Raw genomic sequence first — 17,114 nt, forward strand, 5'->3', positions numbered from 1 at the left:
TCGTTTCCGTGTCTTGGCTGCTGTGAATAGTGCTGCTGTGAGCATAGGGATACATGTATCTTTTGGAGTTATAGTTTTGTCTGGCCATTTGCCCAGGAGTAGGATTGCTGGATCACACGGCTCCTCTATTTCCATGTTTTTTGAAGAACTTGCATAATGTCTTCCATAGTGGCTGTACCAATTTACATTCCCACCAACAGTGTAGGAGGGTTCCCTTTTCTCCACACCCTCTTCCACATTTATTATTTGTAGACTTGTTGATTGATGGTGGCCATTCTGACCACTGTGAGGTGGTACCTCTTTGTAGTTTTGATTTCTATTTCTCTAATAATGATGTTGAGTATCTTTTCATGTGTTTATTGGCCACATGTATGTCTTCTTTGGAGAAGTGTCTATTTAGGTCTTCTGCCTATTTTTCCAGTTGGGTTGTTTTTTTGTTGTTATTTAATTGTATGAGCTGTTTGTGTATTTTGGAACTTAAGCCCTTGTCAGTTTCATCATTTGCAAGTATTTTCTCTCAGTCCATAAGTTGTCTTTTTGTTTTGTTTATGGTTTCCTTTGCTATGCAAAAGCTTATAGGTTTGATTAGGTCCCAAACCACAAGAACACTATTTACAATTATATGCCAACAATACCAGGTCCCTTACAGGCTACAGTATACCTCCACTATCTGTTCTGCAACACTAGTTACCCCAAAGTAGGATCCCTGAGACCTCTAAGTCAACTGTCCTGCTAGGGTTTCTAGCCCCAGATGTGAAACAAATTGTTGAAAGAATCAATCTGTTTGTAAAAGTTCTACATGAATCCAGGGGTCCTAAATATTTCTCTGGGCAAAAATAATCCTAATTCTTTGCCTTTTAAAGTAAGACTCTTCACCACCTCAAGTTTCATTCTGTTTCTTCTCTTCTTTAAAAGAGGAAACTATTTTAGAAGTTTGTCTGTGATGTACCCAGGATCTTGAGTAAGTCTTCACTGGAGTCAGTCTCCTGGGTTCCACGCAGTGCCAAAAACTAAAGCCCTTTGAAGCTGGACACTTTGTTAGAGATGAGGAAGCTCCAGAAAGGGACAGTAACCTGACTGAGGACTACAGCTAGTCAGCCAGGTCTGTCCACCCAGTCCTGCTGGGGTCAAAATGTTATCAGAGGTTATTGTGCCTGGAGAGACCTGCCTTTCCTGGGGGCATCAGGGGTCATGGGAGTCGGTGGCAAGCCTCTGGCCCCGTTTAGGACAAGGGGGCAGTTATACTGCATTGCCGCACTGCCACCCAGGGTGGTTTTGATCCGACCACAGATGCAGGGCTTTCTGTCCTGCTGCTTCTCTTCCCTTGAGCTCCACCTTCTGGGCCATTCATCAGTTACCTATGCAGCAGTTGCCGTTTTATCTAGGTTTTAACTGGGTCCCCAGGAAATGGGTGGGTTGCGAGACATCAGCTTGATGTCCTGGTGCACATGGGACTCCTCTTACCAGGGTCTGAGCTGATGATCGGGATCTACTGAGCCATTGTAGAGTAAGTAGCCACTCCACCATGGCCAGTGAAGTGAGCCAAGGGGCAGGATGGGCTTTGAGTGTGGCTGACAGGTTGGAACCAAACTCATCAGCTCCACCTGTGGTCTGAGGAAGTTTTCATAAGCACCTGTGCACCTCTCCACACTGCCCCCATCAGCTCTTTTGTATTTAGAAGTGTTATTTAAATTATGAGCGAGCTCTTCTAATTCTGTTTGTAGTGTACTCTTTTAGTTTGTCATCCACCAGCCCCCTCTAGTGGAAAAGGTGTCCACTTCCTCATTTTTTGCCCCACAAACACAAGTCTTTGAAAAGCAAGAAGTGGAAGGCTGTCCATTCATAAGCCCACAGTTAAGACATTCATGGAAGCTTCAAGTGCCAGCCCAGGAAGTGAGGAATAGGGGCCAGGAAAAAGGAATAAGGGGTGAGAGTTTAGCCCTAACACTTCTCCTTGAACTAAAGTCTTAGGGAAAGACAGATAAGTAGGTCAGCAAGATTGTCTGATTAACATGTGCACTTATCATGGGCCTCTGTGGATTTACTCCTCTCCCCACATCGTGCACCCCCTCCTCCCATGGAGCATCTCTGATCTCTCCCCAGTAGCAGGATGCAGCCTGCCCCTACAATCCCCATCCGAGCTCAGAGTGCATCTCTCCTCTTGCACTAATCCGCCCTGGAGGTGTGCCCGGGTTTATGCTCAAGAACAAGCCCCGCCACCTCCGCCTCGGGCCTCCCTTCCCAAACCTTGGGTCTCTGTTTCTTGTTCACCCCTGGGCTCCACTCGGTGCCAGGGGTTACAAAAAAGGCAAGTTTGTGTGAGGTGGCTATACCAGGCAGTGTGGCTTCAGTCAAGAGAAGGCCTGAGGACAGCTGTTTTGTCCTGCCCACAGAATCCAGGACTCGTGGAAAATAAAGAAGCACAAAGCACAAGCCAGTATGTACTTTCCAATAATTTTTTTGTTTTTAATATCAATTGACGTTTTAAAAAATACAGAGGTGTTTGACACAGAATAGCACCATTGTGTAGGACACACACAGTCCCTGCGCCCGGCACCTGCAGGGGCCTCTTGCCTGGGCTGGGGGGCAGTCACTCAGGGGGCGTTTGACTCACTCCAGTTAGTTTCCTGTCTCTGCCTTGACCCAAAGGTCTTACAGGAAGACAATAAATAAATAGAACACCGAGATTTGATTTTGCAGTCTGCCCAGTTCAGGTCTCTTAGAGAGGGGAGCAAAGTCCGAACTGTGAGAGGGTGGGATGAATGGGCATCCGGTCAGGTCAGCCATTCAGTGCAGAGTCCTAGAGTGACTGGGATTGGAAAGTACTTGGGTCCTTTGGGTTTGCAATGGATTGTGTTGGTTCTGGGTTCAGGTTTTTACAAGAAGCAGACAGGCCCTATGTCCACACCGAATTCCTGCTCGGGCCCTCCTATGTCCATGGGTGCAATGTCAATGATGGGCAGACGGGAGGTCTTCTGTGACCGGTACTCGATCATAGTCTTGCCCCACTTACCGGTGTGTTTCTAGGGGAGAACAAGAGGAGAGTCAGTGGATGCCTTGTGATTGGGAAAGCCAAGCATCACAGAACACCAAGCGCAGAACACCCTGGGGCGCTCTAGTTCTCTTTCGGATTGACCTCCACCTCGACTCCAGACTCTAGTTCTCAGCAGCAGGGCCTCCCCCGCCCCCCGCCCTTCTCCTCCCCATCCCCCACAGTGAGCACCCCACCTGCAAGGGCAGAGGCCCCCACACATTGCATGACTGTTCCTACAAGTCGCTGGACACACTGAGCCAAGGGAGGGGAGGAGACAGAACCCACAAGCTCCCCTCCCCCAGCTGTTGCTGGTGTGTCGTCCCTGCACAGCTCCTTACACGCGTGCCCCTTTAGGACCACGATCCCGCCGTGGGCCAGCCCTCAGCCTGCTCCAGCCTGAGCCCCGGGCCCCAGGAAGCGCTCTCTCTCTCTCTCTCTCTCTTTGGTGGCCCAGCCTGCCCAACTCACCGTGCAGCCATCCTTCAGAACGGTGTATGTGAACCTGCTGTTGCCCTCAGCCCGGATCTCCACATCGTTGGAGCCCTGGATGAGCAGAGCCTTCTTGAGGTTGCCAGCAGCTTCGTCCAGGTAGGCAATGCTGTTCTTGCAGTGGTAGGTGATGTTCTGAGAGCCCTCGGTGGACAGCAGGCGCAGGAAGGTCATCTGGACGTTGGCGGTGTTGGGAGCCAGGTTGTCATCTCCATAGCTGAACTGTGAGGATGGAGAGCAGCGGCATGAGGCCCGGGGATGGGGGCTGCCAGCGGACGGGGGGAGGAGCAGCTGACGGCGGCTGGGGAGGGGTCACTGGGAAGACATTTTTGCTTCCAGGAAGTGGAGCAGGCCTCCGAGGACCTCTTCCTCCACCTCTAAATGGGGGGGAAAATAATCCTATCTCTCCTCCTTCCTTCCTCTTAAGCCCCCTCTCTCACCCAGAACTGGTGGGAATGTGAGCAAGGTGCTGAAAACTCCCCAGAAGAAAGCAGAGGGAGGTTCTGAGGCGCCGCCCACAGCCTAGAGCCAGCGGGGGACTCACGTGGAAGCCACCGTTGATGGTTTCTCCAAACCAGATGTGTTTCTTGTCCTTGCTCTTGCTGCTCCACCAGTTCTTCTTGGGGACGCTGGCCGGGTTGGGGTAGACGCAGGTCTCGCCAGTCTCCATGTTGCAGAAAACCTTCATGGCATCCAGGGTGCAGCCCTGGTTGGGGTCGATCCAGTAGTCTCCTGCAGCGGGGAGGCAACACCCCATCGGGGTTCAGACAGGCACAGACCCATGCCCCCGAGAGGGCCAGGCCTGCCTGGAGTGACTGACAGGCCTACAGGGACACCCAGCGGGAGAGGAGCAGGGTGTGAGGGCCACATGCAGCCAAAGGGGGGAGAAGGAGGGAGCGGGCGAGGGGAATGTCCAGGCTAAACAGGGGTGCAAGCAGAAGGGCAGGCTTAGGGCCAGCCTGTGGATGGAACTTGACCCTGATGTTACTTCTGCCATGTGGCCACGGCAGGACAAGGCCAAGGCTGCAGTTTCTCTGCTGTGAGATATGGGGAGCAGGGGGACACCCATGCTAGACCCTTCCAGGTCTGACTCTGCTCCTGTGTTCTGAGCGGGGCTAGGCCCAGGGGGCTGACTGCCTGCTCTCTGTGGTGGGGTTCCTCACCGCTCTTCCACTCAGGGTGGCAGAGTTTCAGGTCTCGGCAGGTGCGAGCTGGGTTCTTGCGGGAGCCCTCGGGGCTGCGGAGGCTCTCGATCTGGTTGTTGAGGGACTTGAGTGTGGCGTCCACCTCGGCATCATGCTGTCTCAGGTTGCCGGCTGCCTCGTCGGCCCGCATGTACTGCAGAGGATCAGGGCCCTTCTCTCTCTGGCCAAGGCCAGCAAAGGCAGACATGTCGATGCCAGGGCCAGGGGGGCCAGGAGGGCCAGGGGGTCCAGGGTTTCCAGGAGGACCCTGCAGCAGGAAACAGAGAAATCAGCCAGGAATGACAGGGACACCGCCCTTCCTGTGTCCATCTGCACCTTCTAGAATGTACCATCAATAGAATGTCTTTTTCCCAGTCCCATGAGGTTGGGAATGTGGCTGTATGTGCAATGGGACAGGACCAAGAAAACCACAGAATGCGCCTTATTCTTTCATTAGCCCCTCTCTTCGGTTTCCCATGGACCCTCTGAACCTCTGGGGGCTCCCAGAATAAAGGGTGCTGTCATATTAGCTGCAGGCGGACACCCCGAAAGAAGCCCCTAGCGTCAGAGAGCTCCAGCCTCCCAGTGATGGGAAGGCCCCACGCAGCAGGCCGGGGTCTGCACACTCACAGCAGGGCCAGTCTCGCCGGAACGTCCACGGGGCCCAGGAGGTCCAATGGGGCCAGGGATTCCGTTAGCACCATCTTTGCCAGAGGGACCGACGGGGCCAGGAGGACCCTGCAGGCCAGGAGAGAGGCAGGCGGTGAGGAAAGAGCATCAGCAGAGGGAAGGTTTGGGAGGAGCTGGGGTTGGGGAGGGGCCCTCCTAGCACTAGCTGCGCTGTTTTCGATTTTCCTCACTTCTCAGTCACAGAACCCCACGCTGGCCCATATGTGGCCGAGAACCAGCAGGGTGGCCTCACAGCTTTCCTATCCTCCTATAAGCCTCTCTGTAAACCCTTGTTCCCAGGGGGGCTATTTGACAGCTGAGAGCCACTCGTATATTCATCCTGGGGTCTCAGGTTCTTCTCTGGCCACATTCTCACCAAGCTGGTCCCACCTCCGCTGCCCGGTGAGGCCCCTGAGGCCAAGGCTTCCCTGGGAACAGCCACACTCCCCTCCTCCTCAGACACCTGCCCAGAGCCCTGGCCCCACCCGGAGGGAGGGCTCACTCCCTCTCACTCACTCTGGGGCCAGAAGGACCTGCAGGACCGGAAGCACCCTGGTCTCCAGAAGGACCCTGTGCAGAAGGAAGAGGCCAAGATCAGAGGTCAGCACAGACAGGCCCCAGGCTGGGAGGCCTTCGCGAATAGGTATATACATTGGGAGCTGGCTGGGACATGTATCTGTTCCCTGACCCCCAGCCCCATGGCCCTTCCACGTGCTCCTCCCCCCGACCTGGAGGAGGTCCAGGCCTGGACATTTCTTAGGATCATCCCAAGTTGCTTCAGCAGCCTGGGAAACTCAAGGGGTCCCTGCGGAGAGGGAGGCCCTGGGGAGCCGAGCACAGGCAGCAGCACTCACAGGGGGGCCGGGCAGACCCTGCAGACCAGTGAAGCCACGGTGTCCCTTCAGTCCCCTCTCGCCAGCCTCTCCAGTTTCTCCTTTGTCACCTCGGGGGCCTTGAGGGCCCTGGGAACAAGACACACAGACACAGGTTGGGTGAGCTCAGCCCAGAGCAAGAGCCCTCAGCTGGCTTCACCTGAGCCAAGGAGACCCAGGTCCCTGCGGGCACCCCCCCACCCCGAGCCTGCCCGTCAGGACCCAGCACAGGGCACTCAGATACTCACTGGCATTCCCCGGGCTCCAGCAGGTCCTGCAGGTCCCATGGGACCTTGTGCGCCCTGTGGGGTAAGTGGGGGGCAACGTCAGAGAGCAGTCGAGGCAGGGATGGCCCACTGCTGCGTCTGCCCATGGGCTGGGCACCGAGGCAGCTGCTTCACAACCCAGACCCAGGGTTGCTCCCAGGGCCTGGGGCAGGGCAGGGGAGGGCGGGAGGTGGAGATGAGCTCCCTGCCCACCCAGCCACCCTCCTGCACCATGGCTTTTACTGAATCAAGATACTCACAGCTTCTCCTCGGTCTCCCTGCTTGCCAACTGGGCCGGCGGGGCCAGGAGAGCCAGGGGGCCCGGGGGCTCCAGGGGCACCCACGGCACCAGTCTCTCCACGGTCACCCTGTCAGGAGAGAGGTCCCAGGCTCAGAGAGGAATTTCCAGAGGAGGCAAGGAGGGATGTGGCTCTGACCCTGACCCTGCCAGGCCGATGAAGTGTCCTTCCCACCCCACCGCACGAGACACTCACCTTGACTCCAGCCGCGCCATCTCTGCCAGGGGGGCCGTCAGCACCGGGGCTTCCCTGTGCAAAGGGGAGCAGACGCCATCAGAGCTGCCCCCACCCCTGTCCAGTCAAGGCTTTCCCAGCTAGCTTCCTCCTGCCGCCCTCTCGTGCACCCAGCTCTTAGTCTCCCTGGCCTTCTCTCTCCCATCACGACTTTCCCATCACATCTGGGCACTTGGGCTTGGCCCGCCCTGTCATCTGCCTCCTCCAGGGCTCCCCTGTCCCCACAGTGGGACCCACTGCTCACCTCACGTCCAGGCTCGCCAGCAGGACCAGTCAGGCCAGGAGGACCCACAGGGCCAGGGGGACCTCGGTCTCCAGATGCTCCAGGGGCTCCCTGCTTGCCAGGCTCACCCTGGGGGCAGCGACAAGGAGGGTGAGTGTGCGCTCCAAGGTCCTTCTCAGCCCTTCTGGGAAAATGGCTGACCGTGGGTCAGTTCCAAGGGTACGGAGCAGGTGGCTGGGCCACCGAGGACACCCAGTGAAGACCCTCCACCTGAGCCAGGCTGGGCCAGCTAGCCAGGAGGAAGGGGCGTCCCCACTTACCGAGGGGCCGGGGAGGCCGGGGAATCCTCGCTCACCACGCTGTCCAGGCAGACCAACGATGCCCCTCTGACCAGCCAGACCCTGAGGACCTGGGGGACCGTCGGGACCCTGAGCAGGCAGAGGAAGGAGGTGAGAACTTGAGAAGTGACACGCAGCCGTCGCCCGTCCGTGCTGCGGCCAGCTGCCCACTGCGGGGGTCAGGTCAGTGCTCCTCCTGCCCTGCAGGGCACTTTCTGCAGCACCCCCGCTCCCGGCAGCCCCACAGCCCTGCTCCCCTCAACTCCAGGCCCTGGGAGCCCATGCCCTTTGCACCCCTTCCCCAGGGACCGTGGCCCTGGGGTTGGACTTACAGAAGGACCATCATCTCCAGGCTCTCCCTTCTCGCCAGGGGGTCCAGCAGGACCTTGGAGGCCAGGGTCACCAGCTCGGCCAGGGGGGCCACTGTCTCCTCGAGCACCTTTAGGACCATCTTTTCCAGAAGGACCAGGAGGACCGGGGGGTCCAGGGTTGCCCTAGGAGAAGCAAAACACAGGAAGTGAGAATTCTCTCAGCCTTCCACATCCCTCCGGGCTGCCACGACCCTCTGGGGGCTTCCTCCACAGTATGGGCAGCTTGGCCCCCTTGGTCCGCCTCTTTCATCTTCGCTCCGTATGAGCTCTGGACAGCCAGCCTGGCTTCCCCAGCCGCTGCACATTCTCCCTGTTCCGACTCTCCTGCGTCCTTCCCTGTGGCCTCTCTCCCGCCACCCATCCTCAAGGAACTGCTCCAATCTCGATCCCCTCAGCCCTAAACCTCTGCGCCCACCCCCCTGCACTTGACAGTGTTGGTGAGCCCGCTGACTTATCATCTCTCCTCCCTCTGCTGTGAGCTCCCCAAGGGCAAGATGCAGACTATCTCATAAAGCACAGTGTGTTCAAGAAATGCATGTCCACGGTGAAGCGGAGCCAGAAGCCCATGGCCAGCAAAAGGGCACAGCCCCTGCTTCCAGCTGTCCATGCGGAGAACAGGTCCCCACGATCAGTTAACTGCTCCTCCCAGGTGTGGGCCTGGGCACAAGATGTGCATGGAGTTGGGCCAGACTCTGTGACCCCTGCCTGTGCCTCCTGCTAGGGGTAAGGTAGAAACCAGTCAGGGTGGCACTCACATTGGAGCCTGGGGGTCCGACGCGGCCAGCTGCTCCGGGGAATCCGGTGGCTCCCTATGTGAGGAGAGGGGAGACTCAGCACCTTGGACCCTCAGGAGGCCCCAGAATCAAAGGTCGGGGGGGTGGTCTCACAGGCTGGAGATGAAAGGGGCAAGGGGCTGCAGAGCAGCCAGGGGAGTTATAGAGGGAGACAGGGCCCCCAGGGTGTGGCCGCTGCCTATGCAGGGGAGGATTGGACTGGGGCATTCAGACATTAAGGGCGTCCTCTCTCCCACCTGGGTGGGATGAGTGGGGGCAAAAGTGGGTGAGAAGGAAGGAGGTGGGGTGCAGCCTCTGGGGCAGGGCCTTCCCTGTGAGGCCAGGATGGGTGTGAGAGAAGCTGCCACCCTCCCCCAACCAGTGCCCTCCACCCGGCCCAGCGACAGTGGGGGTGGGGGCCTCACTCACCGGGGGGCCTTGAGCACCTCGGGCTCCTTTAGGACCAGTCACACCAGTAGGACCCTGAGGAGAAAGGAGGGAAACAGTGAGGCCCAGTCGTCCTGACCCCAGACTCCCGAGAGCCAGGACCACAAAGATGGAGCTTTGTTAGCATGAACATCCCAGCCTGGGAAGCTATCACAGGCGGGCCTGCTACCCCGACCAATAGAAGACTCATGTTCCAGGAGACCTTGGGAGGAGAAGCCCATTAGGCGTCCTCAGAGCCCAACCAGGGTCTCCCAGGAGGCTGGCTGCTCTGTCCTGAGCCACAAGAGGTACCTGTGTTCCCTCCCCCAGCCCCCACCACGCACCCACACCCGTAACAACGAAACCAGGGTAGTGTAGCTCCTCAACCTTCAACCCTGAGTACAAACTTCTTCCTGCAGCCTCTGCCCTCCGCCTCGGCTGCAGCAGCCAGGCCGCCCGGCCGCCCTTGGCCTGCCCAGGCCCCTCCACCTGCGCCCAGCCTCCCTGTCCTGTGGGGTCAGCTCCCAGGGGAGCTCAGTTTTACCCACCTGAGGCCCAGGAGCTCCAGAGGGGCCCTGAGGACCGGGGGCACCAGCGTCACCTTTCTGGCCGGCTTCTCCTTGTTCACCTTTGGCACCAGGCTGGCCATCAGCACCCTGGCTCAGGAAGGAGGAAGCCAGTGAGTTGGGGGCAACAGCTCCTCCCAAAGGGCCAGAGACTGTGTGTGAGTGTGTGTCCACCCTGGGTCTGAGCGCCTGCTCTGAGGTCGGGACTGTCACACCGGTGTGGAGGGAAAGGAGCCATTCCCCTCCTCTTTAAGCCCTGTCCCTCCCTCCCTCCCTTCCCCGTGGGCTGAGGAATGACGCAGAGCTGACCAGAGTAGAAGGTGTGGCAGGGGAGGTGGACAGAGATACTCACAGGGGGACCGGCGAATCCAGCGGGTCCAGGGGGGCCTGTCTCTCCACGTTCACCCTGTGAGGAAAGGGGCGCGGAGGCTCAGCTGCCTGCCCGCTCAGTTCTTCCTGGGGGCCCAGAGCCCGTCCTGGCCCAGCCTACTACGCAGTAACCCCCGAGAAAAGGGGTCAGGGAGCTCCATCCTAAACAAACCGAGCCAGGCCAGAAGGCCTCCTGTGGCCCGAGGGTCTGGGGACCTGAAGGCCCTCCACCGTGATCACATCACGGGACAGGGGTGCGTGCCTTCTCCCTTTCCTTTCTCATCTCTCCTCCCATCCCCAGACCTGAACTGCAGGGAGGGAGCCAAGCCCCTGCAGGGCCAGGCTCCGGGCAGATAGATACTCACCGGGGCACCTCGAGCACCAGCAGTTCCAGCAGGACCAGGGGGTCCAACTTCTCCCTAAGGTCGGGGCGGGGGATGGGGACAAAAGCCAGAGATGAGGGGTGTGGATTCAGAGGGGGCCCCTCCAGAGCAAAGTGCACCCAGGAAGCAGCCCTGACGGCGGGTGGGGGCTCCGGTCTCCCCAGCGACCCAAAGCCTGTTTTCTCGTTGCTTCAGCCACACCTGCATCCTCCTCAGGGCATCGAGAAAGACACCCGTGCCCCACCCCTCTGCTTCCCTCACTGGCGCACACCGCCAGGACTCTGCTGCTAAGAAGGCCCCCACCCGCACTCCTTACAGCAGTTGGAGAGGAGGAGGGTGACAGCTGTTGATCGAGGGGAGGAGGGAGAGCAGTCTTTGGCAGGAGGTGAGAAGGAGATCTGATGGGGGCAGAGTGAAGAAAGGGTTCCATGACTCACCTTCTCACCGTTGGCACCGGCTGGGCCAGGGGGGCCAATGGGGCCAGTCAGACCCTGGGAAGAGAAGGTGGAGTGAGGGGCCAGGAGAGAAGCCAGGGACGCGGTGCCCAGCAGGGAGCCTGGGGTGCCCACACCCAGGGGCCCTTGGTGTATCCTTCCATGGCCCCCAGAACGCCCTCTCACCCCGGGGTCCCAGCGTTGACAGGTAAGTCCCTGCGGATGCCCAGCCCACACAATGGAACACAGGACCAGGGACCAAGCTCACACACGGCCCCTCTGTCCCCTGAGTGCATGGGATCCCTGCATCCATCCCCATCCCAACCCCAGGGAGCCTGCCACCAGCATCGACTTACTCGTCCACCGTCCTTCCCGGGGGCGCCCTCGGGGCCTTTCTCACCAACATCACCCTGTGGAATACAGAAAACGGGCCACCTCAGGGAGGCACTCCAAGACCTGCTTTGCCAGCGCAGTGTCCTCCCTGAATGGGCTCCAGGCAGGGCTCAGAGCCTGGACAAGAAGGGTTTGCTGTGGTCTCACCGTGGGTGATGAGCAGTAAGAGTAGTGAGATGGAGGAATGTGTCAGCGGATGATGTCACTAAAGGTCAAACAGAGAGCCATGGAGGGGCCTCCAAGTTCTTCAAGGAGGTGACTGGGTGCTGTGGGGAGCAGGAGGGAGTGGGGGGGAGGCCTGCTCAGCCCGGTACTCACCCTGTCTCCCTTGGGTCCGGCGATACCAGCTGCTCCCCTCTCACCGGGCATGCCCTGCAGACCTGGAGGGCCCTGAGCCCCAGGGGGGCCAGCTGGGCCAGCTGCGCCCTGTAGGGGAGAGGGCTCTGTGATGGGCAGCTCCTCCTCTGGGCACCCCAAGCCCCGTTTCCTCCCCTTCTTCCTCTGCCCAGACCCCTTTGGGTCTCACCCTCCATCCCTCCCTCCTTCCATCTTCATGCCCCAAGCCCCGCTCCCCTTCTACCCAGAGGACCACACCCATCCCACTTACTTTGGGACCATCAGTGCCAGGAGTGCCGGGGAGGCCGCGGGCCCCCTGGAGGCCCTGGGAGCCAGGGGAGCCACGTTCTCCTGGGAAACCTCGTTCACCCTGGAGTGGAGACACCATGGACCAGTCAGGCAGAGGCCTGAAGAGGACAGAGAGCCAGGGAGAAGCAGGGAGATAGGAGCGGAGCTGGATTGGGGGGCACGGTGGGGGGGCAGGACCCGGGGCTGCTGTTCTGCTGGGACAGGCAGGCAGAACCGCTCAGAGAGGCCACTTGGGAATGGCCAACAGGACACTCACCCTGGGACCCACGAGGCCAGGAGCTCCAGCTTCACCAGGAACACCCTGAAGATCAAAGAAGAATGTGAGAGAGCAAGGTTTTTCTGCCCCGGAGCCTTGGCCGAGCACCCCTCCTGTTAGCTGCGGAGCTCAGACTGTGGCGAGCTGGGCTGCGGGACCCAGACACTCCCTGCCTCACTGAGCTCCTTGTTCCCCCTCCCGCCCTTGCCTCCTGGGCATCAGAATAGACCTTCCCACCTAAACACGCTGCAGATTCACAGGACCCCATACTCACCTGGTCACCTGGTTTTCCACCTTCTCCTGGGGGGCCGGGAGGGCCAGGAAGTCCCTAGAAGCCAAGGTGACTTAGTTAGGAAAGGAGTTAGGTTGCTGCCCTACCCTCTGGGGAGGCCAGCACAGGGCAAAAGCTGGGGTGCGCGAAGACCCATCCCCTAGCCCCACTGAGGGGGCGCTGCTGCCACCCCAGAGCCCTGGACAGAGAATAAACAGGAGGCTGGTCCAGCCACCTACCTGGAACCCAGATGGCCCAGGAGCACCCTGCTCGCCTCGTTCACCAGCTGGTCCCTGCAGAGGAAGACAATGGTGAGCTGAGCCAGCTCCTGGAGAGCCTGGATGCCACATCCAGGGCTAGAGGGGCCAGGGGGCCACCCACGGCAGGCAACACCACCCTCACTGCCCACTGTTCTCCCACCAGTGAGTGACCTGCACCCCAGACCACCAGGGCGGGGTCCACACTGCCTCTGCTCAGGCTGGGTCAGGGTGCTGGATCAGCCCAGATCCACATCTGTCAGCTCCATCACCCCCCACCCACCTCCACCGCCCCAAGCCCCTGCCCACAGGCTACCTGGAGAGGCTGGGTGGGTACTTACAGCGGGTCCAGGGGGGCCTGCAGCACCTGTCTCACCATCTTTGCCAGGAAGACCCTAGTGGGGAGAGAGGGGCGCTATCATGATACACTCCTCCAGTTCTGCAGACCCCAGCACCGGGCGGGTGCACTACGTGGCCCAGAGTTTCCAGCCAATCCTCCGCCTGAACTCCATTTCTCCACCCTCCCTTCCCATCCCCCTCTTTTCCCTCAGTCCTCAGCATAAGAGCCTTCTTCACCTCCCTGGATGCTGTCAGCCACCAAAGTCTCCTGGGGTGGACTCTCACAGGGCCCAGAGCAGCACAGGCTCAGCCATGGGCATCATGCTGCCAACCAGGGGTCCCAGGAGCATGCCACAGGGATGCTCCCTCCCCACAGGGAGCAACAAACACCCAGGGGTGGGCAGTGGGGAGGCACTTACTCTCAGACCAGGAGCACCAGGCAGTCCTTTCTCACCAGCTTTGCCAGGCTCACCCTGGAAGAAAGAGGGCAGGGCCATGAGGTGGAGGGCTTTGGTGGGAGTAGGGGTATGGCCAGGGGGGAGATTGGGGTGTGGGGCCACTGCCTGATGGACAGTAAAGGCTAAAGTCGAGGATCAGCGCCTCTCTTATGCTCAGAGGTGTGAGCTGATAACGCTGACCCGGGGATCGGTGTCATGGCTGAGATGTTCTGAGGGCTCTAAAGAGCCCTGGGATTCCCCTGATCACAGGCACTCCTTGGGGTATGGAGGTCCAAGCCACCCAGAACACCATGGATCTCGCTCATCACAGCCCTTGGGTTAACTCTGGGAACCAGCCCTTTCCCCAGGGGCAGGGAGGTAGCGGCACCATGTGGAAGGAAATGGAAGGGCAGATGATTACTTACATTGGCACCTTTGGGGCCAGGGAAACCCATGACACCAGGCTGCCCACGAGCCCCCTGAGGACCTGGGGGTCCAGGGCGACCGTCTTCACCAGGGGCTCCCTGAAAGAGAGGACACCATTCTCAGCACATAGACACGAGACCATATTTGTCCATCTACTGAGCGCAGGCTCAGGGCAGGTCACCAGCCAGACAAACAGCATGTGGGATTGACCAAGGTCGCAACCGGCAGCCAACATCACACACGGGACTCATCAGTGACAAGGTACTGCCTAGCTTAGAAGTTTTGTTCCTGAAAGCGCACATCAGGCTGTCTTCCCCAAAAGAAGGCCCAAATGCACAAGAGGTGGCATTTTTAGAACTTGCAGCCACTGCATAGGCCACACCTGGCCACAGGACCTACCATCCCATCCATTCCCCTCCCCAATTCTCAAAATTCACAGGCTGCCCCCACCCGGCTCCTGTCTCTCTTCCCACCTGCCTCCCCAAGAGTACCCCCCAACCTCTCCCAATGACCCCAGAAGATGGACTTACGGAAGGACCAACTTTGCCTTGAGGACCAGCATCACCAGGGCGACCAGTGAGACCCTTTGTTTAGGAGAGAGAAGGGGATGGGTGTCAGCACAGGATTGGAGGGACCAGGTCGGGTAGGGCATGAGGAGTCTTCTCAGAGTTGGAAGCCGAAAACAGAAGCATCCCTGCTACTTACCCGGGCTCCAGGAAGGCCAGGCTCTCCAGGACGGCCAGGGTCACCGTTGGCTCCCTTGGGACCAGCAAGGCCACTGGGTCCTCGCTCTCCAGGGGCTCCCTACACAAGAGGAGGCAGCAGGTCAGCAGAAAGCCATTTGACTGGTGATGGGTGGGCCCCAGTCCCTGTTCCCCAACTCACCTTGGGACCTGCCAGACCATCCTGACCTGGGAAACCACGGTTTCCAGGAGCACCCTAGGAAGAAGTAGAGGGGAGAGGCAATGAGTTAGGGAGGCCCTTGACCCAATTGTGGCTGCAGAGAGCCTAGTCAGGATCCAGGTGTCCATCCCACCAACCCTCCTACCGCAGTCTCTGCAGAACAGAAGCTATGTGCATGCATGCCTACTAAGTCACTTCAGTCATGTCTGACTCTGCAACGCTATGGACTGTAGCCTGCCAGGCTTCTCTGTCCGTGGCAATTCTCCAGGCAAGAATACTGGAGTGGGTTGCCATGCCCTCCTCCAGGGGATCTTCCTGACCCAGGGATCGAACCCGTGTCTCTTTACGTCTCCTGCGTTAGCAGGTGGGTTCTTTTCCACTCGCACCACCTGGGAAGCTCCAGGCACAAGATTCTGAGAGATTAACTTCTTGGGCCTGCCCCCACCTTTTGGAAAGGAACTCCCACTGCTTCATGTCACCCAGGGGTGAGGGACACTAAGGAGTGTGGAGGTGGGTGGAGAAAAGGAACATGAGGTCCACAGACTTGGCAAAGACCCAGAGCCACAGGAACTCAATTTGTATCTCCAGGGCACACCCCAACAAGCGTAGGGAAGGACTCCTGGCCCACTTACTCTTTCTCCAGGGGGACCGGCGGGCCCAGCACCACCAGGTTCTCCACGGGCACCTCTTTTCCCTTCTTCACCAGCAGGACCAGGGGCTCCTTGGGGACCAGCAGGGCCCTGAGAACCAGCATAGCAGAGAAACAGGGTGAGTCTTTGCCTGGCCCTGGGGCAAGCACAGGCCTGGCATGAGGAGGAGGTGGCTATGACTGCTGTTTCAGGGCTGGGGGACCTGGGGAAGTGAGGTCACAAAGGATCAGCTGGGTGAGGAGAAGTGGTAGTCAAGCTGGTCAAGCCGAAGATGGCAGCTGAGACTGCATCAGCTTCTCTGTCACATCTCATCTCTGGGTACACCCTCAGAGGGCCCAGGGTAAGGGACATGCCTGCTGCGGAGGTGGGCAGTGGGCCAGGGGTGGCAGCCAGGTACTCACCGGTTCTCCCTTGGGGCCTTGTTCGCCTTTGAAGCCAGCAATACCAGGCTCACCCTTAACAAAGGAGAAGAGCAGGTTCTCACACTCGGTTCTCCCCATGGCCCTAGAAGTCCTCCGCCACCCCCACCCTTAAAGGCAGCCCACTAGAGGACTCTGTGGGCACAGGAGGTAGGGGCGGGTTTGACTCTGGGGCTGTGGGTGGGAATCAGGGTTCACTGGATCTTACCGTTTGACCTTTCGGGCCCAGAGGACCAGTTGCACCTTGAGGGCCGGGTGGACCACGGGGTCCAGGGAAGCCGGGAGCACCAGCAATGCCAGGGGCACCCTGTCAGCATGAGCAGAGAGAAGGGCATTAGGAGGAGGGCGCGAGGAGGGACTGACCCCACCTGGAGGAGCTGAGTCCGAGAGCAGCACTCACAGCAGATCCCTTGGCTCCAGGGATTCCATCAGTTCCAGGGTTGCCCTGAAAAAGGAGACAGTGTCGTTATAAGATAAGCAGTGAAGAATACATTCCCACCCCACATCGTGCTCCTAGGCCCCTGGTCCGTTCCAGGCAGGGCCCTGCCAGACACTTCAAGGGAGGATGGGTGATGGAGGGAGACGTGTCTCTAGAGACTGGTGGGGGGTGGCAGGCATTGAGCCAGACGGAAGGTGTGATGATTGAGGCGCCAGTGGCCTCAGCAGAGAGTCAAGTGTGCCAAGGCCTCAGACCCCAGACCCTTCAGGCAAAAGACACTCACAGCAGCACCAGCTGGCCCAGGGGACCCAGGAGTACCCGGTTCACCGCGAGGACCCTGGGCGCCTTCGGGACCTCGAGCACCGGTGGGGCCAGCTTCACCCTGGAAAGAGGCAGGGAAGGATGCAGTGAGGACAGGTCAGGGGGACACAGACCCTGTGGGCAACAGTTCAGGACAAGCTTTGCACACATTCCAAAAAGGGTTCCCATGCAGGCTGCCTGGCTGGGCCTGCTGACCTGATGACTTTCTACCTGCCCCACTCTACTCTCCATCTCCCCCTTCCTTGGTGGCCACCACAAGCAGGCACACAGGTTCATGTTACAGGCTGGGCTTTGTGCTGGTTCCCTCAGTACTCATCAGAAAAGCCTGAGCTGGGCAGCCTGCCAGTCCAGCTTTGTGGGATGATGGACAGATGGCTGAGATGCGTAGGCACCTTTACCTCCCCTTCCCCACCTATTTTCTCTTTTAT

General features: G+C 59.1%; 1 protein-coding gene across 2 annotated transcripts in view; it reads right to left on the reverse strand.

Moving 5' to 3' along the window:
• Positions 1 to 2,440: 2,440 nt before the first annotated feature.
• The window catches only part of COL2A1 (collagen type II alpha 1 chain), a 30,425-nt gene continuing 15,751 nt past the window's right edge, over positions 2,441 to 17,114 (reverse strand). For both annotated transcript variants that reach the window (XM_006059438.4, XM_006059439.4), the window contains 36 exons: positions 16,649 to 16,747; positions 16,327 to 16,371; positions 16,135 to 16,233; positions 15,909 to 15,962; positions 15,490 to 15,597; positions 14,840 to 14,893; positions 14,660 to 14,758; positions 14,485 to 14,538; positions 13,954 to 14,052; positions 13,511 to 13,564; positions 13,094 to 13,147; positions 12,735 to 12,788; positions 12,499 to 12,552; positions 12,225 to 12,269; positions 11,931 to 12,029; positions 11,642 to 11,749; positions 11,287 to 11,340; positions 10,934 to 10,987; positions 10,479 to 10,532; positions 10,097 to 10,150; positions 9,727 to 9,834; positions 9,182 to 9,235; positions 8,735 to 8,788; positions 7,941 to 8,102; positions 7,591 to 7,698; positions 7,292 to 7,399; positions 7,009 to 7,062; positions 6,775 to 6,882; positions 6,497 to 6,550; positions 6,231 to 6,338; positions 5,893 to 5,946; positions 5,338 to 5,445; positions 4,687 to 4,975; positions 4,068 to 4,255; positions 3,503 to 3,745; positions 2,441 to 3,023 (listed from right to left, as the gene is read on the reverse strand). In XM_006059438.4, the coding sequence (XP_006059500.1) occupies positions 2,877 to 3,023; positions 3,503 to 3,745; positions 4,068 to 4,255; positions 4,687 to 4,975; positions 5,338 to 5,445; positions 5,893 to 5,946; positions 6,231 to 6,338; positions 6,497 to 6,550; positions 6,775 to 6,882; positions 7,009 to 7,062; positions 7,292 to 7,399; positions 7,591 to 7,698; positions 7,941 to 8,102; positions 8,735 to 8,788; positions 9,182 to 9,235; positions 9,727 to 9,834; positions 10,097 to 10,150; positions 10,479 to 10,532; positions 10,934 to 10,987; positions 11,287 to 11,340; positions 11,642 to 11,749; positions 11,931 to 12,029; positions 12,225 to 12,269; positions 12,499 to 12,552; positions 12,735 to 12,788; positions 13,094 to 13,147; positions 13,511 to 13,564; positions 13,954 to 14,052; positions 14,485 to 14,538; positions 14,660 to 14,758; positions 14,840 to 14,893; positions 15,490 to 15,597; positions 15,909 to 15,962; positions 16,135 to 16,233; positions 16,327 to 16,371; positions 16,649 to 16,747 (3,342 nt within the window). In that variant the 3' untranslated portion in view covers positions 2,441 to 2,876. The remainder of the gene's footprint in view (positions 3,024 to 3,502; positions 3,746 to 4,067; positions 4,256 to 4,686; positions 4,976 to 5,337; positions 5,446 to 5,892; positions 5,947 to 6,230; positions 6,339 to 6,496; positions 6,551 to 6,774; positions 6,883 to 7,008; positions 7,063 to 7,291; positions 7,400 to 7,590; positions 7,699 to 7,940; positions 8,103 to 8,734; positions 8,789 to 9,181; positions 9,236 to 9,726; positions 9,835 to 10,096; positions 10,151 to 10,478; positions 10,533 to 10,933; positions 10,988 to 11,286; positions 11,341 to 11,641; positions 11,750 to 11,930; positions 12,030 to 12,224; positions 12,270 to 12,498; positions 12,553 to 12,734; positions 12,789 to 13,093; positions 13,148 to 13,510; positions 13,565 to 13,953; positions 14,053 to 14,484; positions 14,539 to 14,659; positions 14,759 to 14,839; positions 14,894 to 15,489; positions 15,598 to 15,908; positions 15,963 to 16,134; positions 16,234 to 16,326; positions 16,372 to 16,648; positions 16,748 to 17,114) is intronic.

The sequence above is a fragment of the Bubalus bubalis genome, chromosome 4, assembly GCF_019923935.1.
Source record: "Bubalus bubalis isolate 160015118507 breed Murrah chromosome 4, NDDB_SH_1, whole genome shotgun sequence".
Taxonomy (NCBI): domain Eukaryota; kingdom Metazoa; phylum Chordata; class Mammalia; order Artiodactyla; family Bovidae; genus Bubalus; species Bubalus bubalis.